Source organism: Drosophila eugracilis, unplaced genomic scaffold (genome assembly GCF_018153835.1).
Source record: "Drosophila eugracilis isolate 14026-0451.02 unplaced genomic scaffold, ASM1815383v1 contig_408, whole genome shotgun sequence".
In the NCBI taxonomy this organism is placed as follows: domain Eukaryota; kingdom Metazoa; phylum Arthropoda; class Insecta; order Diptera; family Drosophilidae; genus Drosophila; species Drosophila eugracilis.
In genome coordinates, this window is record NW_024573270.1 from 1,339,667 (window position 1) to 1,362,928 (window position 23,262).

The 23,262-nt window shown below is 37.7% G+C and overlaps 1 protein-coding gene and 1 long non-coding RNA gene across 2 annotated transcripts in view; one reads left to right on the plus strand and one right to left on the minus strand.

The window, feature by feature from the left end:
• The first annotated feature begins 2,208 nt into the window (after positions 1–2,208).
• LOC108103826 lies at positions 2,209–2,814 on the plus strand. The gene has a single exon (XM_017209512.1). It carries the CDS (start codon positions 2,347–2,349, stop codon positions 2,647–2,649), a length of 303 nt encoding a protein of 100 aa, XP_017065001.1. The 5' UTR covers positions 2,209–2,346; the 3' UTR covers positions 2,650–2,814.
• Positions 2,815–11,917: 9,103 nt separating this feature from the next.
• Positions 11,918–23,262, minus strand: part of LOC108103897 — a 35,664-nt gene continuing 24,319 nt past the window's right edge. Inside the window, exon 3 of the long non-coding RNA XR_001772270.2 lies at positions 11,918–12,106. This is a non-coding gene — a long non-coding RNA (uncharacterized LOC108103897). The remainder of the gene's footprint in view (positions 12,107–23,262) is intronic.

Consider the following 23,262-nt stretch of genomic DNA (forward strand, 5'->3'; position numbering starts at 1 on the left):
ATTAAATCAAAAGTAGAAGGAAAATAACAGAAAATAAAGCAAACAAATTTAAAGATTTTTATTAAGTTTTTTCAAGTGTTTTTGATAATAAAATTTGTGGTTCTTTAACTTAATTAACAATGCAAATTTCAATACCAAAACTAGCAACACTGACCAACAGAAATTCTTACTAACTCACCAGCCACTAACCCCATGGAAACCGCATGCTCACTCACACAAGATTCTCCTTCAGCTATTTAAGAACTTTTGACCAACAATTCTGGTCAAATACATTGACCATAGACTTTTCGTAGCATTTTCCCAGCAGCAACACATCATACCTCGATCTCTGTGATACAGATTTAATTGCGAATGTCATGTAATTTGTGAAACAAGCAGCTTTATTAGACAGGGAGACTGGGGCGTTCCGAATGATTTCAATCCGCAGGTGGTCCTTGGCAAGGCTTTAAAATTGTAGGAGTAGCAGGCACAAGGACAAACCACATCCATCCTACCCTCTGCTCCCCCCCTCTGGTCACTGGAATTTGATCAACAGTTAATTATTTGTCTTGTGTCAGCGGATGTGACCGCATCACATACTGCATTTCCCCATTGTCCTTACGCAACTCAAAAGAGCATCCAATTTCCATTGTCCATCTCTGGGCATTCGCCATTCGCTATTCACCATTCGCCATTCATGGCCATCACAATGCCAGGCTTTAATTTGATTAGCGAAGCCAGGAGTGCTACCTGGGAATTATCAGAAAAAAAAAGAAAAGGAATTATCATCTATTTTTTCTATTAATTGCCCTCAATCTGAAGGTATTTTTATGGGTTTTTTTTGTGTTAATTAATAGAAGGTTTTATAAATATTTAAACTACAAAAAAATCAATTTTAGTTTCTACAAAATAAAAGAAATATGTATTAATTCTAAGAGCTAACTAACAAGCCTTCTTTTGGGGAGTTAGGGAGCTAGCCAGATAAGCTGAAAGGCCACAAATAAAAAAGTTAAGAGCTGTTAAAAAAGTTTATAAACTAAAAAAACAATCAATAAACTTATAAAAACTAAAAAATAAAGTAAAAACTTTTAATAAATCAACTAACTTAAAAGCATAAAGGAGAATAAAATCTATTTAAAACTTAAAAAGAAGCCTTAAAACGGCTTAGAAAAATTCCCCCATTCCTATATCCAATACCTAACATACAAACTCCTCTACCCACCCTCGCAATGCACTTAATTTCCATCCAAAATTCAAATAAACCAACACATGCCAATGTAATACAATGAATTCTAATTACGAATATGCCGCCTGTCAGCAGCAATCAATGTTCGCTGTTATTTGATCAAATGCCATGTAAAAAGAATATCCATTTTCCCACCCCACCCTTAACCACCCCCTTTGCCCTTAATTAATGACACAAATAAATTATGGAACAGCATTTTTAATTTGCTTCAAATATCTAGACAAGGAACAAAAAAAAACCTGGCAAATTGTGGCATTAAATTAGTTGGACTTTTAATTAAAATTGCAAATGCTGAAAGCGCACAAAAAATAATTGCCAAGCGAAAATTGTTATCAACATTTTTGTCAGCTCATTAATTTTAGAAAAAATCGAACAAGACTTGGCATAGCCATTAATATTAATTATATTTTTTATGGCATTTAGTTTAGTTTTTGGATTTTATATTGTTAAAAGGAAGGTCATATTGGCTTTATAAAATCAAAAATTATGTAAAAGCTGTCTCTTAATTTTATTTTGTTACTCAAAAACATGCGAAATTCTGTGGTTTATATATAAAAAAATATAATATTAGAGGATAAAATATTATGACCTTTGAAAAAAGATAATTTTGTGCTTTTGTTTTAAGTTTTATTACAAAAGGTTTGTGGTTGATGGGCTGGAAAAGAAAGACTTTAAGTACTACAAAAATTTCTAGGTTCATAAAGTCAATATTTTAAGTTCTTTCAAGATGAAAAATAAAGAAAAATAAAATGTAAACTCATTAAATAAAATAATTTACAAATTTAACTACGTTTTCAAGCCAAAAAAAAGGCTCTAAAAATGGCATTTTTCAAGCTCAATAAATGCTTAAAATTTCTTAAAATTTTTCATAAATAAAAATTCCAAAAAAAAAAGTTACCATAAAATCAAAATTCTTATAAATAACAACTAAATATTGAAAATCAAATATAATTTAATATTTTTTCAACTACAATATACCATCCCAGCTTGCCCTGAAATTCTAGTTTTTTGACTTACTAACAAAAATTTTCTCCTCACACAAAACTCTCCCATTTTTTTTGTCAAACTTTCTGTGTACTTTTCAATTTTTCAAAATTTTCCTTTCTAACAAAACTCCAACCATGTTCAGCCAACACAAACGCATAGATGTTTACGTACCACCGATAAGCAGCTTTCCCGAAGCCAGCTTACTCGGCGGCTATGACCTGCAGGATCGCATTGAGTTGCCCAAGTCCGTGAAGCTACTCGAGGAACAGGATCCGAATTTCCTTTACGTAATCGATAGCCGTGGTAGGCTTTTGGAGCATATAAGATACCAGGGCGATGATTACAGGATGGCACTCCGAGAGGCCTTCGCCACCAAAAACCACATTGAACATTCGGATAAGGAGCCAGAACAGGGAGAATTTCCAAGCTACTCGTGAAAACCTGCCTCTGCCCCTGAGAGTCTGCAGCAAATATAATGAACTATTTTTTCAATTAAGTCACTTCATTACTCGATTGGCCGGAAAAACCAACCCAAAATTCACTGTAATTCCTGGCTATATAAGTTAATAATTAAATTTGCAAGAGAATAAAGTTAAAGGCGATTTCTAAGAGAGTTTTTAGGGATGTTATGGAAGTAATGATCATAAAATATGATAAAAATTTGATAAAAATAAATTATTTTTGCTAGAAAATATAATTTAAATGTATTAATTTACTGCCTAAATATTTAATTATCATTTAAAAGAAATCAAATAACTATTTTTTTTAAGCATTTTAAATTCAACTTAATTCCTATTTACTAACTTTTTCCAGGCTACTCCCCAGGTCGACTCGACCCCTTGACCTATTCATTAATGTTTGGAATGTTTGTAAAATCACTTTTGGATATTCTTGGTTTTTTTTTTATGTTTTATTTTGTGAATCTGTTCTGTTAAATTGTTTGTTATGCAACGCATTCCGAATCGTACATATTTGCCCAACCGATGAGCCACTTCAGCGCATTTTTCTGCCCACTACTTTACACGGCCCGAAAGGGCCAAATGAAAATATTTTTGTATTTACTTTCTGGTCACAATTTGTGAAAAACCAATTCCTGGGTTTTTCTTTCTTTATTTCTGATGCGAGAGGTTGAGAGGTGAAATATGAAAAACGAATTACATTTGCATTGGCATGTGCTGGGCATGCAGTTGGGTGGTGTATCTGTATCTTTACTTTTTGTATCTGCATCTGCATTTTGCAACTGCAACTGCAACTGCATCTGCAGCTGAAAAATGAATCTGTTTCGGTTTCGACTGGTATTTGCGTGAGTTACTTCGTTGCATAATGGAGTTTTTATGATCAAAGTGAGAGGTTTAAAATACGTGAAAGGGAAATTTTTTATATTTATGAAAAATTGTGTTTAAGCAAGTGGAAATTGTTGGAAAAGCTGTTAATGTAATGTATTTATAAAAAATATTTTTTTGTCGTTTTTTAGCTTTAGTTTTCTTCTGAAAAATCTAAAAAAAAAAAACATATTATTTATACCCATTGGATATATATTTTCAGAGATTTTTAGTTCGATTTTTTAAGCACAAACTTAATTTTAAATACCACACAAGATTAAGACCTAAGCTTATTAAAAAATAATTACAAAACCATTACTGGGGGCAGTGGTTTTCCTAGCCAACCATCCCCCCTCCGCCCTTCTGCAAATTCCGATAATTGAGCTTGCACAAGCATTACGTATTCGACCTGTTGACCGTCCGCCCTCCTACAATTTATGACTTTCTGCATTCTGAGCTTCTAGTATCTAAAAGTCCGGGGTATTATGTTAAATTTTATGTCTGTCCCTGTCCATGGCAACAGGTCAGAAAGGCCAGAAAAAAGATGGTACCCGCCACGAGGATAACCGGCTAACTGGATTGGAATGCCATTGCCTTTCTCTCTCCCCCACCCCCCTGTCCACCGCACACTTAAAGCCTTAACGAAATTATTAAAAAAAAAAAAAAGGGAATAAAAAGGGAAGTTCCATTGCCATGACAGCCAATTTGTCCCCACACGTAAACACCTGAGCTCCCATGGAGCTAACTCAGCTGAAAAGCATTCAACTCCCTCTAATTGGATAGGTTACATAGCATTTTCCGGGCGTGAATATGTAGACCAGGCCAGGATTCGAAACTCGATGTTGTCTCTCTTTTTGAATGACTGCCCAAACTGAAAGGCACAAACATGCAAAATCCTTCCCTCCACTCTCTCTATATATATTGAATGAGCCCCGCAGCCTCTTCAGAAAGGCTTCATTAGGCATCATAGTGAGGGTTCTAGAAGTTTGTGAAGTCTTTAAATGATTTCTGACTTCCATGGAATGTTTTTACAAAACAGATGGTACTAATGTCTAATAAGAGGTTGAAGAAAGTTCTATAACACCTTATATTTCATGTTTAATATGAAAATTATTAAACTTCTTTTTAATATAAGAAACTTGTAGCATGGGTAAGCCATGACATTTGTTTTTAACAAATCAAAATGAAATTTGCTAACTACTTTGGCTGCTAAAAGTCTGCAATAATAACTAAAACTAACACTAAATTATTCAAATGATAAACTGCAACTATTCCTTAAGCAAACTTAAGAAAAGTGATATGAAAACTTGGAAGTAAACTCAAGTTAAAAATAATAAACTAACTTTATCGTACTGAAAAGACATTTTAAGGGCTACTACTATCTAAGGAAAAGTCAATATAACTTAAGTAAGCTTATGTCTAGTTTAAGCTAACTTAAGTTTAAATTTTATACACAAACTTTCTACCAAACTGCCCTTACTTTGCACATTGAGGTAAATAACATAAGAGACTAACTTAGAGCAGATCCAATAAATAAAATTAAAACTTAAAATTTCCAGCTTCTTTAATATTTATCAACTTAAACTAAACTTAAACCCCTTTCAGACTAAACTCAACTCTTTAATTCATAAAAAAACATACAAATTTTTAAACTCAATGGAAAATCCCCAAAAAAACAAAACCATTCACAAATTTCCAAACCGTCGAGAAGCTGCTTTTGTTACCTTAAAAGGACTGAAAAATTTCGGTAGAAGAATCCACCGCCACAGAAGCCTAGCTTTCGGGCAGATTCGTTGAATCTCGTCCTGCTATTCCCCTTCACAACAACAACAAAAACAAACCCGAAAAAAGCCAACCACTGAATGTGCTGAATTTGATCCACCAATCCCAACAGTTACAAGGATTCTCCGCCGGATTTTCGACGCCTTCGCGTCTGGGGCATGCGCTGAATGTGCATTGAGTGCGAATGAGATAGTTAGCCAGTGTGCAAACGAGATAGAACATAAAACGAGCGGAGTAATCGGTGTCCTTGGCTGGGGCAGACCAAGGCTCAAGGCTAACCTGTTGACAAAGTGCATATTGCGCGTACGCCCGCGTATGGCGCACAAAGTCCAACAGGTAAGCCGCTGGCGTAGGCGTTGCAGCACATCCACACACAAAAAAAAAACCATACAGAAAGTAAAATCCAACCCATTCACCCACAACCAATCCACCCATCAACCTTGCCGTTGGCAATCGGAGAACCAAGGCTGCCCAAGTCGCCAATAGCAATGATCTGCGTAAATCAAGTTAGCAGAATTACTGCCGAGCCCCATTCGCACTGGATGCAATATGCAATTTTATATCGACGCCTCATTCAGCAATTGCCTTGGTCGATGATGGTAGAAGATGATGATGGTTGAAATTTACTGGCAAATGCAGTTAAAACAATTTTACAAGAATGAATTAAACAATTTCTATAAAATAAAGAAGAACTTTAAATAGGAATTTTTATAGAATTTCTTCAGGAAGAAGATGCCTTCATTTAGCAAGAAAATTTGAACTTAATGGCTTAAAAATCATTTAAAAATAATCATAAATTAGCAATCACCTTTAATAACGAGTAATATAGAATATTGACCAGTTAATTCAAGTTTTATTTTATATATTTAATTTGAATTTTTAGCTTATTTTTAAGCTTATTTTTAAGCTTATTTTTAAGCTTTTTAGTCTAGCAGCCCCAACTTCAGCCATTATTTAAAATTAGCATATCGCCTTACCCAATAATTGCTTTCGCTTACGATTAGGCTGAAACTTAATAGCTATGAGGCTATAAATTGGGCAGTAATGTGGATTCCTGATTCCTGATTAATTAAAAGCATTTAAAGGCTACTTTAAAGGCAATTTGTTTCTCTTCTATATAAATATAAACATTAGAATATTATTTTTTTTAATAACTTAACAGTTTGATTTTATAATAATACTTTGTAGAATACAAATATATAAGGAAAAATAAAATTAATAATAAAAATAATAATAATAATAATAATAAAAGTAAGTAGGTTGTCAAAAAAGTCTTGCGGTATTTTCGCTAGTGGGCGCTGAAGGCGCGTAGTTCTTGTTTTATTCGTCGCATCAGGTCATACTATACATTTTTGGAAAGTAAATAAAGCAAAATAAAGAGAAAATAGGGCATATTTTACATTCAGTACTACTACGATAAAGGCAAAAATGCATCTTAAGCCGCCAATAAAATTTGTGCAGTTTATGGACCCGATACAGTTTCCATTTCCACCGCACAACGATGGTATCAACGTTTTCGTTCTGGTGTCGAGGTGGTCGAAGATGCGCCACGCTCCGAGTTTTTTGCCAATAGGGAAGCGAGCTTCTATGAGAGGGGCATCATGAAGTTAACATCTCGTTGGGAACGCGTCGTCGAACAAAACGGCGCATATTTGACTTGAATCGCATTATTGTAACCAATTTTATGAACAATTGAAAATTCAATAAAAAATACCGCAAGACTTATTTGACAACCTAATATAAAGAAATTAATAAAACAAAACAAAGGAATTGGCTTATAAAATAGTATCAGAAATGAGGATTTTGATGCCATTCTCTTTCTTAAATATATCAATTTATTTTTAACTTATTTTTTAATATATTACTTTATATAATAATAATGGTAAATATTAATCTTTGAATCGTAATTTTTACATTTTAAAATGCCTAGAAAAGGCTTTCAGAAATACTCATAAAGTAAGTAAATGAACAAATGTTAAGAAACTTATTTTTTTTGTATATTAATTCCAAATTTCTTCAAGAATTCTCTTTTTTGAGATATATTTTTAGATATTTAATCAAAAGTTATATTTAAAAAACTAATAAAATCCACAACAAGCTAATCCCAAGCCTAGAGATTCCTTAACGTTCTTTGAGTTCCCTTAACTTTGGCCATTTGGCTTCCCTACAACTTAGTAGCCTCTCCTAAGAAGCGCCATCAAAACATCACTTGCAACATCAGAAGAAACGGCCAACGTATTCCCCTTAATCAGCGATTCAGCCAGCGAGCTGAGCTGCGCTGTTGCCCCTTCTCAAGCGTGGCAGCAACAGCAAGAGCAACAGCAACAGCAGCAACCCCCAAAAAAGTAATACACGAGATGGCACTCCATCGTATCACCTGGTCGCCACGTAAGCCTGTTGCTGTCGCAGCTGCTAGTGCTGTTGCTTCGACTGTTGCTGCTGCTGCTGCTGCTGTTGCTTCTGCCGCCACCGTCGTCGTCGTCGTCGTCGTCATGGTCGTGTCGTTACAGTTACACACTTTCCACTTGTTGTTCCCCGGGAGGGTGGCATTGGGTGGTTTTTCGGATAGTCTTTGTGGCTTGAATGTTGGGCATGGATGGCATGGGTGGCGTGTGGGTGGCTCTTTCTTCGAAATAAAGTGGTTGGGGTGGTGGGTTTTATAGCCGAAGTGGCCCCGAGTCTATGCCCGCCACACGAGGTGGCCTCGTCAGTTGGCCAACAGCGGAGCAACAGATGCTGTTCAACATCCAAGCCAAAAGGTTGTGCGCCTCGCAACAGCAACAGGAGCAACAAGAGCAACAGTGGCAACATCAACAGTAGGCAACATCATCACCAAACAGGCAGCAGCAGCAGCAACATCATTATAGCCAAAATACAAAGTGCAACACAAGTCACAAAGACAATACATTTTTTTTTTCAAAGTGCCAAGAATATATTTATCACAACAACAAAAAAAAAAAAAGAAGAAAAATAAAAGAAAAGTGTGGTTTTTTGTGTGGAAATTACAATATTTAAATGATTTTTTTTTCGTGAATCGAAAGCAATGCAATAGTTATCCGAGCACCCCCATCGAATCACTCAAACTACCTGAAAGCCATCACGGAAGTACAACAAATCAGAACATACCTACTGCTACTACCTGATCTACCACTCATCATCATATATATATCTCACTGAACCATTACTACTACTACTACTACTGAGGACCTGACAAGCAACAGATGCTTTAACATTGATCAAAGAAATATAAAGCAGAAGATATATATATACAGCAGCTGCCAGGTTGATTTTAAATGCCAAAATCAAGGGAAAAGAAAACATAGGCCAGCAGAAAGAAAAAAAGGTAACCCCAAACCAAAAAAAAAGGAAAACCAAAGATCTAACGAGGCAGACAGACAAGCAGTTAAGAAAACAAAATCAACATGTAAGTAGAGAAGGAACTACTCCTATGGCTTAATTTTAGGTCTTCAATTTTAATGAATTTATATTATTGATTTTATTTATTTAATTTTACATTTTATTTTTTCCTTTTTATTTTTGGCCCAATGCAGTTGCAATTAATGCTAATGGCTTGGCCTTTGTTCTGGCCGCCAATTAACATTTTAAGTTTTAGCCGCAGGCAAGAAGGCCTTCATGGCAATTGTTAGGAAAATCCATTAAATAATTTACATTTCCTGTGTGCTTAAACAGTCAACAAACTGTCCTTTTTGAAATATAGTTAATATATTTATTAAAGAAAACAAAAAGTTTACGCAAATATCAGCCATTTTAATATCAGAAAAAGCAAAATACAAACTTCATTAGTTTATTCCCAAAGTAGCTTAATTCCCCTTAATTGACTTAAAAAACTAAACAGACTAAAACAGGCAACACAAATTTAGTCAGCAATTCAAAACGAGTTGTCTTAATAAAGACCTTAAACTCAAATTCAACTCCCCGAGTGCTTTTTACTTCAAAGCCAAAAACTGATGTAAACTTTCCTAGTCTCAAGGGCATTTTTGCGGAACATTTCCTCGAAAATTTTCCCCCCTCTCAAAAGGGGCAAACATAAAGAGAAGAGAAGAGATGAATGTTTCTGCTTAATCACATAGACTTTTATTATTTTCTGTACAAACCAAATAGTACAGTACAGTGAGGCCTCTTCTTGAAGGCAATTTTCCAGTTTGGTGTTTATTTGCCAGTTAAGGAAACTAACTTTGTTTCGAATTGGCAACAACTTACTAACTCATCGGAAACGGAAACGGAAACGGCAACGGCAACGGAAACGGAAACACGTCCCTCGACATTTTAGTTTAGATAGTTTTGACTTGTCTAGCAAGTTCAGTTTTCCAATTGCCTCACTTCTGCTTGCCATTTGTTAGTTTCTCTCTATCTCTCTCTCTCTCTATCTGCGTTCGAATTGCTGTCACCTTTGGTCCAGGTAAGTACATTTCAAAAATCTATTTTTGATATTGAACTTTAATTGGGTGTCATAAAAGTGACAGGAGAGCTTAAGGGGGGTTATATTTGAGTTTATATTAGTTAAGGTTTTTAAGTTTAAGCATATTTAACGGGAAGGTCTACTAAATTTCAAACCTATCAACTCTTAAGAAGACTCCAACGTAGTTTACATCTTCTTTATATTCCTATAAACCCAAATTTTCCCTCCATAAAACCATTTAAAAGTTAGAAAAAAAATACACTTCTCCCCTTTTAACATTTTAAGACAATCAAGATGGTTTTCCATATCTTTTTAAATCACAAAAATAATCCTCCAAAACCCATTTAATTTCATCTCAAAAAATTCCCTTAAAAATCTAAAAATGTCTTCGCTCCTTGACAACGCAATTAGCTGATTGGTTTCCAAAAATATATATAATCTCAAACTGATTAGATCGCATAGGTCTAGTTATTTTGACAAGCTCTGTAACTCACACATCCACACCTACTTACACCCACACCCGTATCTGATTTGGTGTGGGCGAGCGCTTATGACTATTGTGTTAACTTTCTGCTGCCTGCTTTTAGGCTGGACCAATTGTTAAAAACTTTGGGGGGTCTCGTTTGCCCCACCTTTTTGCCACAGCGCCGCCATTAGCCCAGTAAAACCACCTCAACGGGGGCATTGTTCCTGGACCTACAACCCCCTGCACCTCTCCACCACCAAAGAAATGAGCATTTATTTATAGAACCTGTTTACACAGACACACACACACACACACACGCCCCCCAATGATTGAATCGACTCAATGTGAAAGAGTGTTTGTGTATGGAAGCCGAGTGCCAAGGTGGGCACACATGGGTTAATGGGTGGCGGGGGGTATAGGAGGGCGGCGGCATTTGTTCGACAATCATTTGTAAAATCAGGGACATTAGGCTCCATGATGCCTGACTGCCGACGGTTAAAACACTAAACAAAAAAAAATATAGGTTCCTTCTCTTGAAAGGATCTAAGACGGCTTAGGTTCTTTATGATTTTAAAAGCGAAATTCCAAAGTTAAATGTCAATATTTCTATCGATTACTCTTATTAAATCCTCAATTAATCTCCTACAATTCCCTCAACTCCTTAGCTTTTCTCTCAGTGCAGGCCACTCCTCGCTGTGCCGTCTCTCCTACGCTCATTAGTAGCACATTTACCGAGTACGTGATTTAGCTGCAAATGTGCAAAGGACCGTCGGACGAATCCGTCCGACCGACTGACTGGGCTGACTGACTGCCTCTGACAGACTTGGCCCAGCATAATGATAACTGTTGCTTGTGCTTGTTAAAGGCCCCCGATCCCCTAGGATCTACCCTCTTTCTATAACCCCCCTCCCACCACCAACATCCTACATCCTATATCCCATCCGGATTCCTCCTAGCACATCCGACATGTCTACTACGTCGGGGAATTCGGTCACATTTGCATTTTCGAAGGCAATGCATTTGTGAGGGGTTTTTGTGGAAATGGTGCAAAAACGGAAAATGAAAATGGAAAAACGGAAGTGGCTGCTGCGACTCAACTCTCCAATGGGGAATGGACAATTTCCCGTCCACCATCACTTCATCTTCCAACTTAAGTGCCTCAAAACTAACCTAACTACAAATTAAAAGAACTTAAACTACGATTACAGATTAAATGCCAATAATGTTTAACCTAAGCTAGGCTAACATATTTTCGAACCCAGCAAGGACCACCAAATTTCGTCTGCTTACCCAATCATTTTCCGAATATATCCTTTTGTATTCCAAGTTGACAGTATCTTTTAGGTCTCTCCGCCATTCAGGCGTTGGGCATTCCAGTCGATGCCGCCAGTTAAATGCCATCGATAAGTGGCAAGGCACTTATTCTGCTAGAATGGCTTAAACACACACACACATAGAGACATATGCACGTTAGCAAGCTGGCAAACTGATCAATGGCTGTCACATTTCCGGTACATGGCAGAGTTTCCGGTGCAGAATGAAAAGAGCAAGCGAGCAAGGCGTAAAGTAGGTTTACACAGTCCCTTCCTTCCGCTGACTGGCCAACGCACGCACACGCTCACACATGGCGCTTATTCTAGCTCTAACTTTCCAGTAAATCCGGGAAATCTGCTGAAATAAATTAATAAGATTTTATTGCTGTTCAACCAAAGAAACTACTTACCGGAGTGAGGGGAGATCTTGTCTTGTTTTCCTTACAAAACAACAAGCAGTTCTTGATCTGATCGCAAGCAGTGCAAGCAGGTACCTTCTCGGCAGTGGCTCCTTTTTAAACTTTGCTTAGGTTCCATAGCTCCCAGCTATTGCCAGCATCTGCACTGCTTTAGAATCCACACACGTGAAGACTATAAAATAAAATAGAAAATAAAAAAATTACACTTATGGTTCAATGAAAATTTTCACTCAATTACGCTTTAAGACTTAATTCTCCAAATTGAGGCAAATGCCGTTAACGGAAGTGGGCCAGCCAGCCCAGTCAGCAAGCAGCTCACTCACGCACGCACACACAGCCAGGCAAATACCCACACGGTCACCTACTACTACATCCCCCCTCAAACACACACGCACACACACACAGAAACTAAACAAACATATTCTTTATCATGGCTTCCTGATACCCTCCCTCCCTCTCGGCCCACTCTCTGTCTTGTGCCACACTCTATGCGTGTGAGTGAGTTCTCTTGTTTGTATTTGTGGCAACATGCAATGTTGTGGTTTTCGTTGGCCCACAGGAGGAACATCAACAAAAAATGAAAGAAACTAATTATGGTTAATTGCAGAGCTTTGGCAGTTACAAAATTCGATTCGAAAACCACTGTTTTGCGGTTTCCAAAATCTATATGTTGTATCGCTTTCAAAATGCTTGCCACACACACCAACCGACGATACTAATCGAATTTCTCGCGTCTCATGAATCACTTCTTGATTGATTTTGATGGTTTTGATGTCAACAGATGGGAAACGGAAACGGAATTGGCTTAAATACAGTTAATAGAAGGGATTTTGATAGGGAAACTAAACAGTGGGAAGATTATTTAATGGGTAAAACTTAATTATATTAATTAAGTAACTTAAAGAGTTCGAAAGGCTTCACATTTTTAATTAATTTTAGTTTAAATAATATCTTAAAGATCTGTTTAGAAATATTTTTCTTATAAAAAGGTTTTTTTTTGCATATTTTTAGAGAGAACAGAAACCTATTTAAAGTACTTTTTCTTGTGGGTTTTCTTCCCCATCTGCAAGCAGTGTCTGATCTGCTCGCAAGCAGTGTTATTACCCACTAAGCAGTTACTCCTTTTAAACACTGCTTAGGTTCCATTGCTCAAATATTGCTGTCTGTCTTCTAAAAGGACAACTTTTCCAAATCCCCGACCGATATCTATCCATAGGGAGTTACTACATTCGGTTCCACGGGTCTTGCCCTTCCCTAAAACCCCTTTTTAATCTCTTAGAGGTAGAGTCTGGAGCACTTTTGGCTTATTCAACAGATGGGCGGACGGGCAAGAACTACATTTAGCCGCAGCTGACAGACCTGAGCTCAACAATTCCCATTAAAGCAGCAAATACACACACACACACAGGGACAGTCGTGCATAATAGATTCATTCACACAAACAAGTACATGCAACATGCAGCACTTACAAGTTATTATTGCCATAGGGGAGCAGGATTCAGACTCTCTCTCACACACACACACACACAGACAGACAGTAACAATCGCAGGACAAGGCCAAAGTCCAGTGGCCACACAATGGTTTCCTTTTCGATTTGCAAATGGAGATACAGGGCGGGTCAGGGAACAGGGCCATGGGGCCAGGGCAGGGGTGCAGAGCTGCTACTATGCAAGCCCATTTAAGAGGTTTGTAAGTAAGTTATGATCGGGACTTAGATTAGTGCCAGTGGAAGAAGCCCAAGACCCTGGCCATGCCAAAATAATCCCTGGCAACAGCAGGATGAGCTCCATTGTAAGCTTCGGCAAGGAACACAACGTTCTTTAAGGCTTGAAAGAATCTTTAAGTTTTAAATTCCAAATCCAAATAGCCATTGAACAGTCGGAGACATGGACTTTGGAATCAAAAAACACGAAAAATATTGTGATTTTTGTAGAAAGTTTTAATTTAGATTTTTCCAGGTTAAGTCAGTATTTTGTTTAGAAAGAGTAAAGAGGAAAAGTGGTCTGAATATAGATTGGGAAACCTCTATGAGCTCGTAAGTTGATTTCTAACAGAACAAAACTGTTTAGTTGGAAAAGTCATAACTAGGTTTATCCCAATTTTCCCCTCAAAGTGAAAGTATTATTCCCATAACTCAGCCAATAATAATCAAAATATGGAAGGTAATACGTCGTTGAGTTTGTTTTAAAATTCTTGGAAAAACTGCATTGACAGTTAAAAATGTACAAAATTTTCAATTTTTGCAAACTTTAATGATGTTATGGAAAATGAGAAATATGATTGGTCCCCTTAGTGCCCTCGAAATGAGAGTATTTTTCTCATAACTAAGCCAATAATGGTTCTATTGGCTAATGTAATCTAAAGAGTACATTTTTAACAATATTTCACAAAACTAGAGAATTGATAGCTCAAAATACGTTCTGTCTAACTTCAAGGCACCCAAAAGAACTTCCTGTATTCCCCACAGAGATGCTTAGCTTTCTCAAACAAGGCATTCTGTTTTTAAACATCCAAAAATAAATGTGTTTTTCGATACTTTCCAGCAATTGGTTGTCTTACAATATATGTTAGTGCCAACTTTGTATTGTTATGGAGAATCCCCGAAGATTTGATGGCATTTGGGTACCCTTGAGTACCTGACTTTGATTTGAAATCTGATTGACATCCACCGTTTGCTGTCTTGGATAATTTCATTTGTATTCCCCATGGAAAACTCCAATCCAAGCCTTTACGCCAAATCCTTCGAAACGCAAAACCCACCGAAAAAAAAAACAAAATAGAGGAAACCCAAGTTCCCCGTGTAATGTTCGCGGCCTGTGCGCTGGTTTTGGTATAAATAAATAAATGTGGCAAGTGGCAAGAGAGGCAGAGAGGAGTAGCAGCAGTAGCAGAGGCCATCAATCCACCCTGTGTTTCCCATCCTCAACAGCCGCCTCAACATCCTCATCGAAAACATGCTACAAAATGCACTCAAGCGTTACAATCCTATCGATTGGATGCTGAAAATAAACGACCAGGAACGACCAGGGAGACGATGTATGCACGTAGGGTTAAGCTTGTAATGGGAGCAGCAACCAGCAGCCAATCTGAATACATAAATTCCCACGGAAGATCGGTTAATGACATCTAAATGAGGAAGGAAACTGGGGGAGTTAGATAAGAAAGTTATCAGTCTGGAAGAGTTATCCGTATTAGTTTCTTAATATCTGCCTTTGCAGTTTAAGATTATCCCTAAACTTAAGAGAGACTAACCATCATTATACTCCCACTTAGCTTCTCATTAACTTGTATTACTTCTAATTAAACAGCAACTTGCGTCGTGTAGAGTTGCCACAGGAATGTCCTGGGCTCCTTGACTGGCCATTAATTTACACCTGTCAAGGACACAATTTCGTTGCTCGAATCAGTTGTCCATAAATTTCCTTTGCCTCTACGTACTACTTGCAACCGCAGTGGAATTAACGAGGCTCGATGACACAAAGGCCGCGGCCGAAGGCATTTCGCAGGTCCCTACTGTCACCCATGTAACACCACCCCCTCCCCCCCTTTTGGAAAATACTAAAACCACCATCTCTCTAGCCAAGTCACAAAAGGTGTATTCAAGTGTGTGGCATAGAATTGCCAGGCTGAATGCATGTCAAGAATTGTAAAGGCTTTTCGCCCACGTCACACCTGCCACGCCCCTTAACATCCAACAACCAAACCCACCCCAGGGGCCAGTCGCTACTGGGCTCCAAGGTCATCGTCATCAATGGCAGCTTAAAAATAGCAATGCCAGCGTTGACAGGACCAACGCCAAGGCTAATTACATATGAGAAATCCCACAGCCTGACAGCTTGCTGCTGTCCTGACTGCAACTGCAAAGTAAAATCCCGCGCAAAATGTGTTGTTAAATTTTATGCAGCTCAAGGACACATTTTCCAACCCATCCATCGTTCAGGGGAAATGAGATATGCCTTTCAATTTGATTTCCCACTGATAGGTCGTCCTGCTGGACAGTTCATTTCTGATTCAGTCAAGGTGAGAAATTTGTTCAGGGGAAATTATTTGCGAATCTAAACTTGGGTTTTTATCCTCTAAAAAACTTGAAGAAATTTTATCTTAAAAACTGAAAGAAGGCCTAAAGAAAGAGCTTTTCCAAGATGTTAAGTTTTCCTTTTCAAATCAAAGTTAAAAATGTAAGAAAATTATATATAAGCTAAAAAGATAACCCAAAATAGGGGAAAGAGAAGGCTGAAATCTGTTTTGAAAATCTATTTTTCCTTATGAGCTTAAAAATATTAAAAAAATTGATTAAACTAAAACAACTTTCCTGTTAAAAACTAACAACAAAAACACTACCAAATCTTCCAAATTCCCAAATGCTAAAAAATATTAATAACTAGAACGAAAAATTCCCAAAGGAATGCTTTTCCAGCTGCCTTGATTTTCACAATTTTCACATTTTTCCCCATTGCAAACCAACAAAAATGCTCAATCAAAACATTATTATCCATAATGAAAAATTGTTGCAGCTGCATGAGGAAGAAGAAGAAGTATTTGTGGTTGCATGGAGTATTTTTATCCCAGCAGCTTGTTGCTTCTGCTGAGAATGCATTCCGTTGGCCAGAAGCTAATTATTAATAGTAGAAACCACCCCCCAGTCCAGTCCCCACTTGATAATCCTCAGGTGGAACAACAATCTCCTCCTGGAAGGTGATGGGAATTTCCACAACCTCCCCTCCTCCGCCATGTTGCAATATTGTTATTATGCCACTGGGTGGGGTTTACTCTGCTCACATTGGGTAAACAAAAATATATAGTCAGCTTGTGGTCAGGAATTGGGAATGGGGGGAAAGGGGTGATATTTGCCATGTTCGATGTTAATTTAAATCCTGTTCCTGGCACTTCAGGTAATTACAAAATGTAGACGAAGCAGCAGGAACATCATCAGTGATGGCAGACAGGTAGCAGGGTCACAATGTCAAATAGTTAAACATCTCATTTTATGGGTAGTGGGGGTGTAGAGTAGAGGAAACTGACAGTTAGATGAAGCTGTCCACATTGGAAGGAGCTCCTATCTTTGCTGCTAATGTGGAAAAGTAGGTTAAGGTAAAGCCCAACTACACATTAGGTGCCCTCCCTTAACAAATCATCACCAAAAGAAGGACTTTCACCTCCTCATAGGCTCAAAATATTGTCCTTACTATTTACTAATAATAAAAGATTTTTGTACTTTTAACATTTTTAAACAAAATTTAAGTGCTAAAAAGTCATAAAATCTTAGGGTCTTGATCTTCTAACCATACTCCTGATTCCTAATGGGGTAAAAAGAAAGTTCCTCTGCCAACTTAAAGCAAGAAAACCCTTTAGATGGCCATGACTTCAATCATCATAACAAAGCAGCATCAATCAACAATGAAAATACAATCCATTTACCAATATTAAAAAATCTTTAAAAATTATTCCCTAAATTCCGGCAATTTTCCCTGTCCGACAAAAATTTTTATATTTTTTAAAAATATTTAACTAACGAGAATGGAAAAAGGTAGGACATGAGAGGAGGTTGCAGGACTGTAGTAATAATTGGTGGCTCACATTTTTCTTTATTATAAATCCCCGGCATGTCAGGGGGTCAGAACTCAGCGGTCTGCTCGCTGGCTCACTCTCTCTCTTTTGGCCAAAATGCCGCAAAATGCAAAATGCCAATCCATCGTGAAAATATTTCCATCGCAACGGCAGGCATTGCCCCCAACGACAACTTTGTGACAAAATATTTTTTGATTTAAATATTTTTGCCCGAATAATTTTTCACTCATTCTTTGGCAGCTCTCATTTTTAAGTCAATTTAAAATAAAAACAATATTATTGGTTAATTTTTATGAAATACGGTTAATATGCCGTAGAAATCAGTGAAGGCTGACATTTGGCTTTCGCTTGATCGCATTTATGTGAAATTTATTTAATAATCATATTCCATTTTGCATTTACCCTTTCGCTTGATCGAATTCTCGACATATTTGTTTGCTTTTGTGGCAAAAGTGGAGAATGTGGCAGACAGTTTAATTAATAAAAGGGTTGTTATGATTTCAAGTTATGTTGGAATTATTTTATATAGCAGCAGGTAGAGCTGCTAAAATAAATAAGGAAACGTATGAGGGCCACACTTTGTGCCAAATTGTTTGCCTTTAGTGGCATGTGGGCTGGCTATGATATAGATATAGATATATATATATATATTCCTATTCCATTCATGTCATATCCTGGCGCCTCTGGCATACATGCATGTGGAATTGATGGATCAGTTTCAGTTTCAGGTCGCTGGCAGATGTAGATATATACATATATAGAGAGAAAGAGATATATATATATATTTCCGTATCTGCTTTTGTTGTCACCAACTGACTGCTCTTTTCTGGCCTCCACTAGAGGACATGACCAGCACCAGCACCAGCACCACTCTGAGTGGCTTCTGTACTGATATTTGCATAACGTTGCCATGCCATGCCATGCCATGCCAGAAATTGTGACAGCAATATGAAACGATGTCGAGAAGCGGGTGAGGGGGCCACTGGGGTCGTATAGCTTCATGTACCAGGATCGAATGCCAACGATAACGAGAAATAAAGTGGCTCCCCGGATCTGTTTACTGTCCCGCATTTGGCAACGGGACACCGAGAAAACAGAGGCGGCCGGAGCAGGCAGCAGCCCACAGGAAGCCGCCACAGCATATTGCAAATGGATAAATGCAATAAAAATGTATTGTTTGGGTAAACATTTTACTACATAATTTGAGTGGAATTAAGGGAAAACTTTTTGTAATAAAGCCCAAAATAGTAGCTATAAATAATAGAAAATTAGAAATTAAATAGGCTTAAATATTTGAAAAACAACTTGTTTTTAGTTTCATTATAAAGAAAAAGAAATGAAAATATAAGAATGAGATTTAAGCTTCAAGTTTAAATGATTTTCCCATCATTTTTTTTCACACTTTGAAGTTAAAAATATTTCTAAAAAACGGTCGAAAAATATATTTTAAAATAATTTAACTAACCTATTTACATATCAACAATTTCTGAATACTTAATCCTAATAAATCCAGGAAAACTAACATAAAAACAAAATTAGTTTTTCCGCAATTCCTCAACTCCCTAAACACTACTTTGTGCCCACACAATTTCCTAAATCAATATCAAATAAATCCCTTAAAATCAATTTTTCATATAGAGAGCCCTGAAAAAACGCTTCTCAGTTCCTTGCATTTGAAATGCCTTCCGATAACAAGTTGCTGTTTGCATCTGTTTATTTGCTTAGATTGGCGATGTGTCAAGTGATTCGCAGATTACTTAATGTTTCACTTCAAGGACTGGGTGAGTTCCTTGGGGTGACAGGAAATGGCATGGCAAGAGGGGTATGCGTGTGATGCCTAAAGCGTTGATTTGCTTTGACAAAAGTGTTGCATACTTTTCTACAGCATGCGATTGGCTTTCTCCTTGCTTTCTTCTTCTTCTTCTTGTTCTGCCCTTTAACTTAATTATGAAACTTGCAGCTTGTTTTTTAGACTGAATAATGTTTAGCCGCAAGGCGAGAAAGGAAAAAACAAGTTTTGTTTGCTAATTAAAAGAGGTCAACACAGACACATACACACACAGACAAAGAACATGGATGGAAAATACGTAATGTAGCAGCAAATTAAGCTCACACAAATTGCGTCACTTTAACACGGGGCTCACACAGTGGCTACCTGGTTGATTTTTGCGAAAAGTAGGGGGCAGGGGGGTTCAGGTTGGTTCCCTTTTGGCTCTCCAGTGATTGATCGTGGGTAGACCATCCACTGCCTCACTTCACCCCCCTCCCCACTCACTACCGATGATTCAATTCGCCTCAACTCATGTAGAAAATCGCGTCAACGTAAAAACAGTACCAAAAACCACCCACCACCCACTCGGCAGGACTTCAGAAACAGCAACAGATAGAAAAAAAAAGAAAAACTGAACCAAAAACAGGAAGTGGAAGCAAAAAGAGTGGCCCAAAATGCGAGGCTGTCAGTAAAGTACCCAAAAATCCAGCCACCCAACCACCGCCCCTCGCACCTGACCCTGTGTTGTTAACATGTTTCACTCCGGGCCAATGAAGGTGGGTCAATACACGATAAGAAATAACTATAAATATGTAGTTTTTAATGGCAAAAGAGGAGGATGTAATCTGCAGAAGGGTAAGCTGTATCAAGGTGATAGATATGACATATCTTGAATAATTGATAGTAACAGTTGTGAACTTTCGGTAATAATAATACCAGCTATTCCTGAGAGATCTTTAAGTTCTAGAATGACTAGAAATGAAATCTTCATTCTTTAGATTTTCCTCTTAACATTTTCTCTCTCTGCATCCACCCATTGCCCTCGGATGTTCCGCCTGTGGGTTGTCATACGAAAGGCAAATTTTAATGCCAACATTGACAGGTAAGCGGCATATGTGTGTGTAAATGTGATGGTTGTATGTGCGTGTGTTGGTGGTGTGGCAGGCAACCGAGCGTATAAGCCAGGCGAAGAGGAGGCGATAAAAAAGGACTACCAAAGAGAGAGAGGGGAGGAGTAGAGGGAGACCTCCCACGCATGACACTGTATCCAGGCACTCAGACGTCGCACAGCTTTAGAGCCAATTGTGCCAAAGTGTGTGTGTGTGTGTGTGTTTGTGTATGTGCGTGGGTGCCTGTCTGTGTATTTGTCATTATTGGCAGCTTAGGCAGCACACACACAAACACAAACACTCGCGCACAGGCAAAAGCGAAAAACAAATCGAAAAAATATTAACAACTTATTCCTTTTGATTTTTTATTGGGCCATAGGCTGTTGCCACGCTTATTCAGCTAGAATGCATCAGTGTGAGTGTGAGTGTGTGTGTGTATGTCTCTGTATGTGTCAGCTTATCTGTGTGGCATTTTAAGACTCTCAATTTCACTGTCTTTTTTACCATCTTCTCCTTTTTTTTTGACCGACTTGAAATGGTCATTGGAGCAACACACGTTATCCGGTCAGTACCATTAGAAACTGACTCGAATCGTCTTTTTTGGAGGAGGAGGAGGATGGAGTGGTGGTGGAGGGGTTTGGGGATTAGGTAGCAAAGTATATGTGTCACTCAAGGGCAAAAAATGTGTAATACAATTGAGCAAAATGATACCAAGTGCCATGGAAACCTTTGAGATGTGTCTTTTCGGGGGGCAGTTTTTTGGTTGGGGAATTATACATCTTAGTAATGGATTTTGTGAAATTTTATATAAAATTTATTTATATTTTACAATATTTAATAGTGGTAATATCAATTAATTATTTTTAGTAAAAACTGCGATTGAAAAATGTGAAACAGTTTTTGAAATATAAAAAAATTAAATTTCTGTCTAAATTTCTAAAAAAAAATCTAAAAATAAACAACAGAGTTAGTCGTTGATGAAATTTACTTTGAATAAGAGCAAGAAAGTCATCGTGATTAGTATTAACTAACTTTAAAGACAGAAAAGAACTTTAAATTTACTTTGAGGGATTAACTTTCATAATTTAAAGCATACTTCTAGGCTCCACCTTTCAAACATTCCAAAAATTCTATTAAATTTCCCCCACAAAAATTAACTTTGTGGTCATTCAAAACAATTCTATTGCACTCCATTTTAAACCTACTAAAAAATACAACCTCCTTAGATTCAGTTTCCCTATTTCCCCTTCTATATCCCTTGCAAGGTATTGAACAGATATCTTGATCTTGATCCCTTCGCCCTGCCACCTCATGCATACATATGTGCTCATTTCACGCCTCGTGTTAATGGCTTAATATATATATACACAAACACACATACAACCACTTATGATGCAGGGGTGCCAGATGTAAGAATGGGCTTGGAAGAGAAGGAGAAACTGAAGCCTCCAGCAAACAGCCAGGCATGAAAATTAATGATATTTTAATGTAAAAACAATACCAGCCACTTAAGCCGCATTCGTATCCAATGGCTTGGTTATAGTATGTGTGTTTTGGGGTGGGGGGCCGGTTGGGAGAAATGGTTTTGGTTATTTCAATTTTCAGGGAAAAACCTTGTGAGCCGCGACTCGGGAAGCCCTAAGCCTAAAAAGCTGATGAGCAACCCCGAAAAATTGGTGAAAACTCATACACATTTTCCCCCTTTCATTTTGCCCAGCCCGCCAGGATTTGCGTTTTTGTTTTTTTTTTCATATATATTTTGTATGCTGATACCACGGCGTATACGCAATATGCCTGGCCGAGTATATTAAATTCAACGTAGTTTCGTCTCCCTCACAAAGCACAATGCTGAACGAGAACTAACAGGACGATGGAAAGAACCAACGAACGAACGTTCAAAAATCAAATTATTACTCTGCTTTTTTTTTTTGTATATTTTTCTGCTTCCTTTTTTTTGGCATTCTTTTGCAAAATAAATATGGAATTTGGCTGAGCAGGGTAGGCGAAAAAAGGTGGAAGCTGGAATATACATTTCAAGGCTGTAATTGTTTGCTCTGGGACTACCAGCTACCCCAACCACCCCCCTCCCACCACCACCTCCCTTCAAAAATCCCCTTTTTGACGCTACTTTTTGTTTGCCCGCCCGAGTCCTTTGTTGGATGAAATTGAAGTTGAAGCTTTGTGCAGCATTATCTGAGAGCATTGCCTACGGGAAAACCTTTCTACAGAATCAACAAAAAAATTTATGAAATACAAAACAGAGAGAGAGAGAGTGAGAGAGAGTCGTAAAAGATAGAGCTGGAAAAGGTCTGCCAATTACGATGGGAAATGCAAATAACAAGGCTGCACTTTCAAGGAATGCAGTTGGGAAATCAATAAATTTATATATCTCTACTCTCCCATTTTCATTCAGCATTCAGCATTATTATTATTATTATTATTTTTCTTTCATCCTGGCCATATACCTTTTGAACCCAAGCAAATCAGTGTTATTTGATAAAGAAGAAGAAGGGGAGGGAGGAGAAGGAGAATCTCAGACCCAATCATTGGAATTCCTTTTTAATAAAGTCCCAACTCTGGCAGCTCCTGTCGCCCGGAGGCTCAACCTTTGAGGTGGAAACTTTGCCAAATCGAGACATGAGTTGAGGCTGCCAAGCAAACTTCGCCCATGAGCATAAGTGTAATTAAATTTACGCATGCCCTGCCCTGCCATCTCTTACTTTCTCTATATATACCTTCTTGAGCACCTGCACCCTCGCCGCCTCAAGTATCAAGTAACGACGACTACACTGGGGAAAAAGGGAGCCCTTAAGACCTGGGAAATGCAGAGCGCGGAAATTTTGAGGTTCCAAAGCTAGAAGCGACTTTCTAGATTAACT

Excerpts from the sequence above, each read along its gene's own strand:
- LOC108103826 (XM_017209512.1), top strand. The coding sequence starts at position 2,347 with ATGTTCAGCCAACACAAACGCATAGATGTTTACGTACCACCGATAAGC.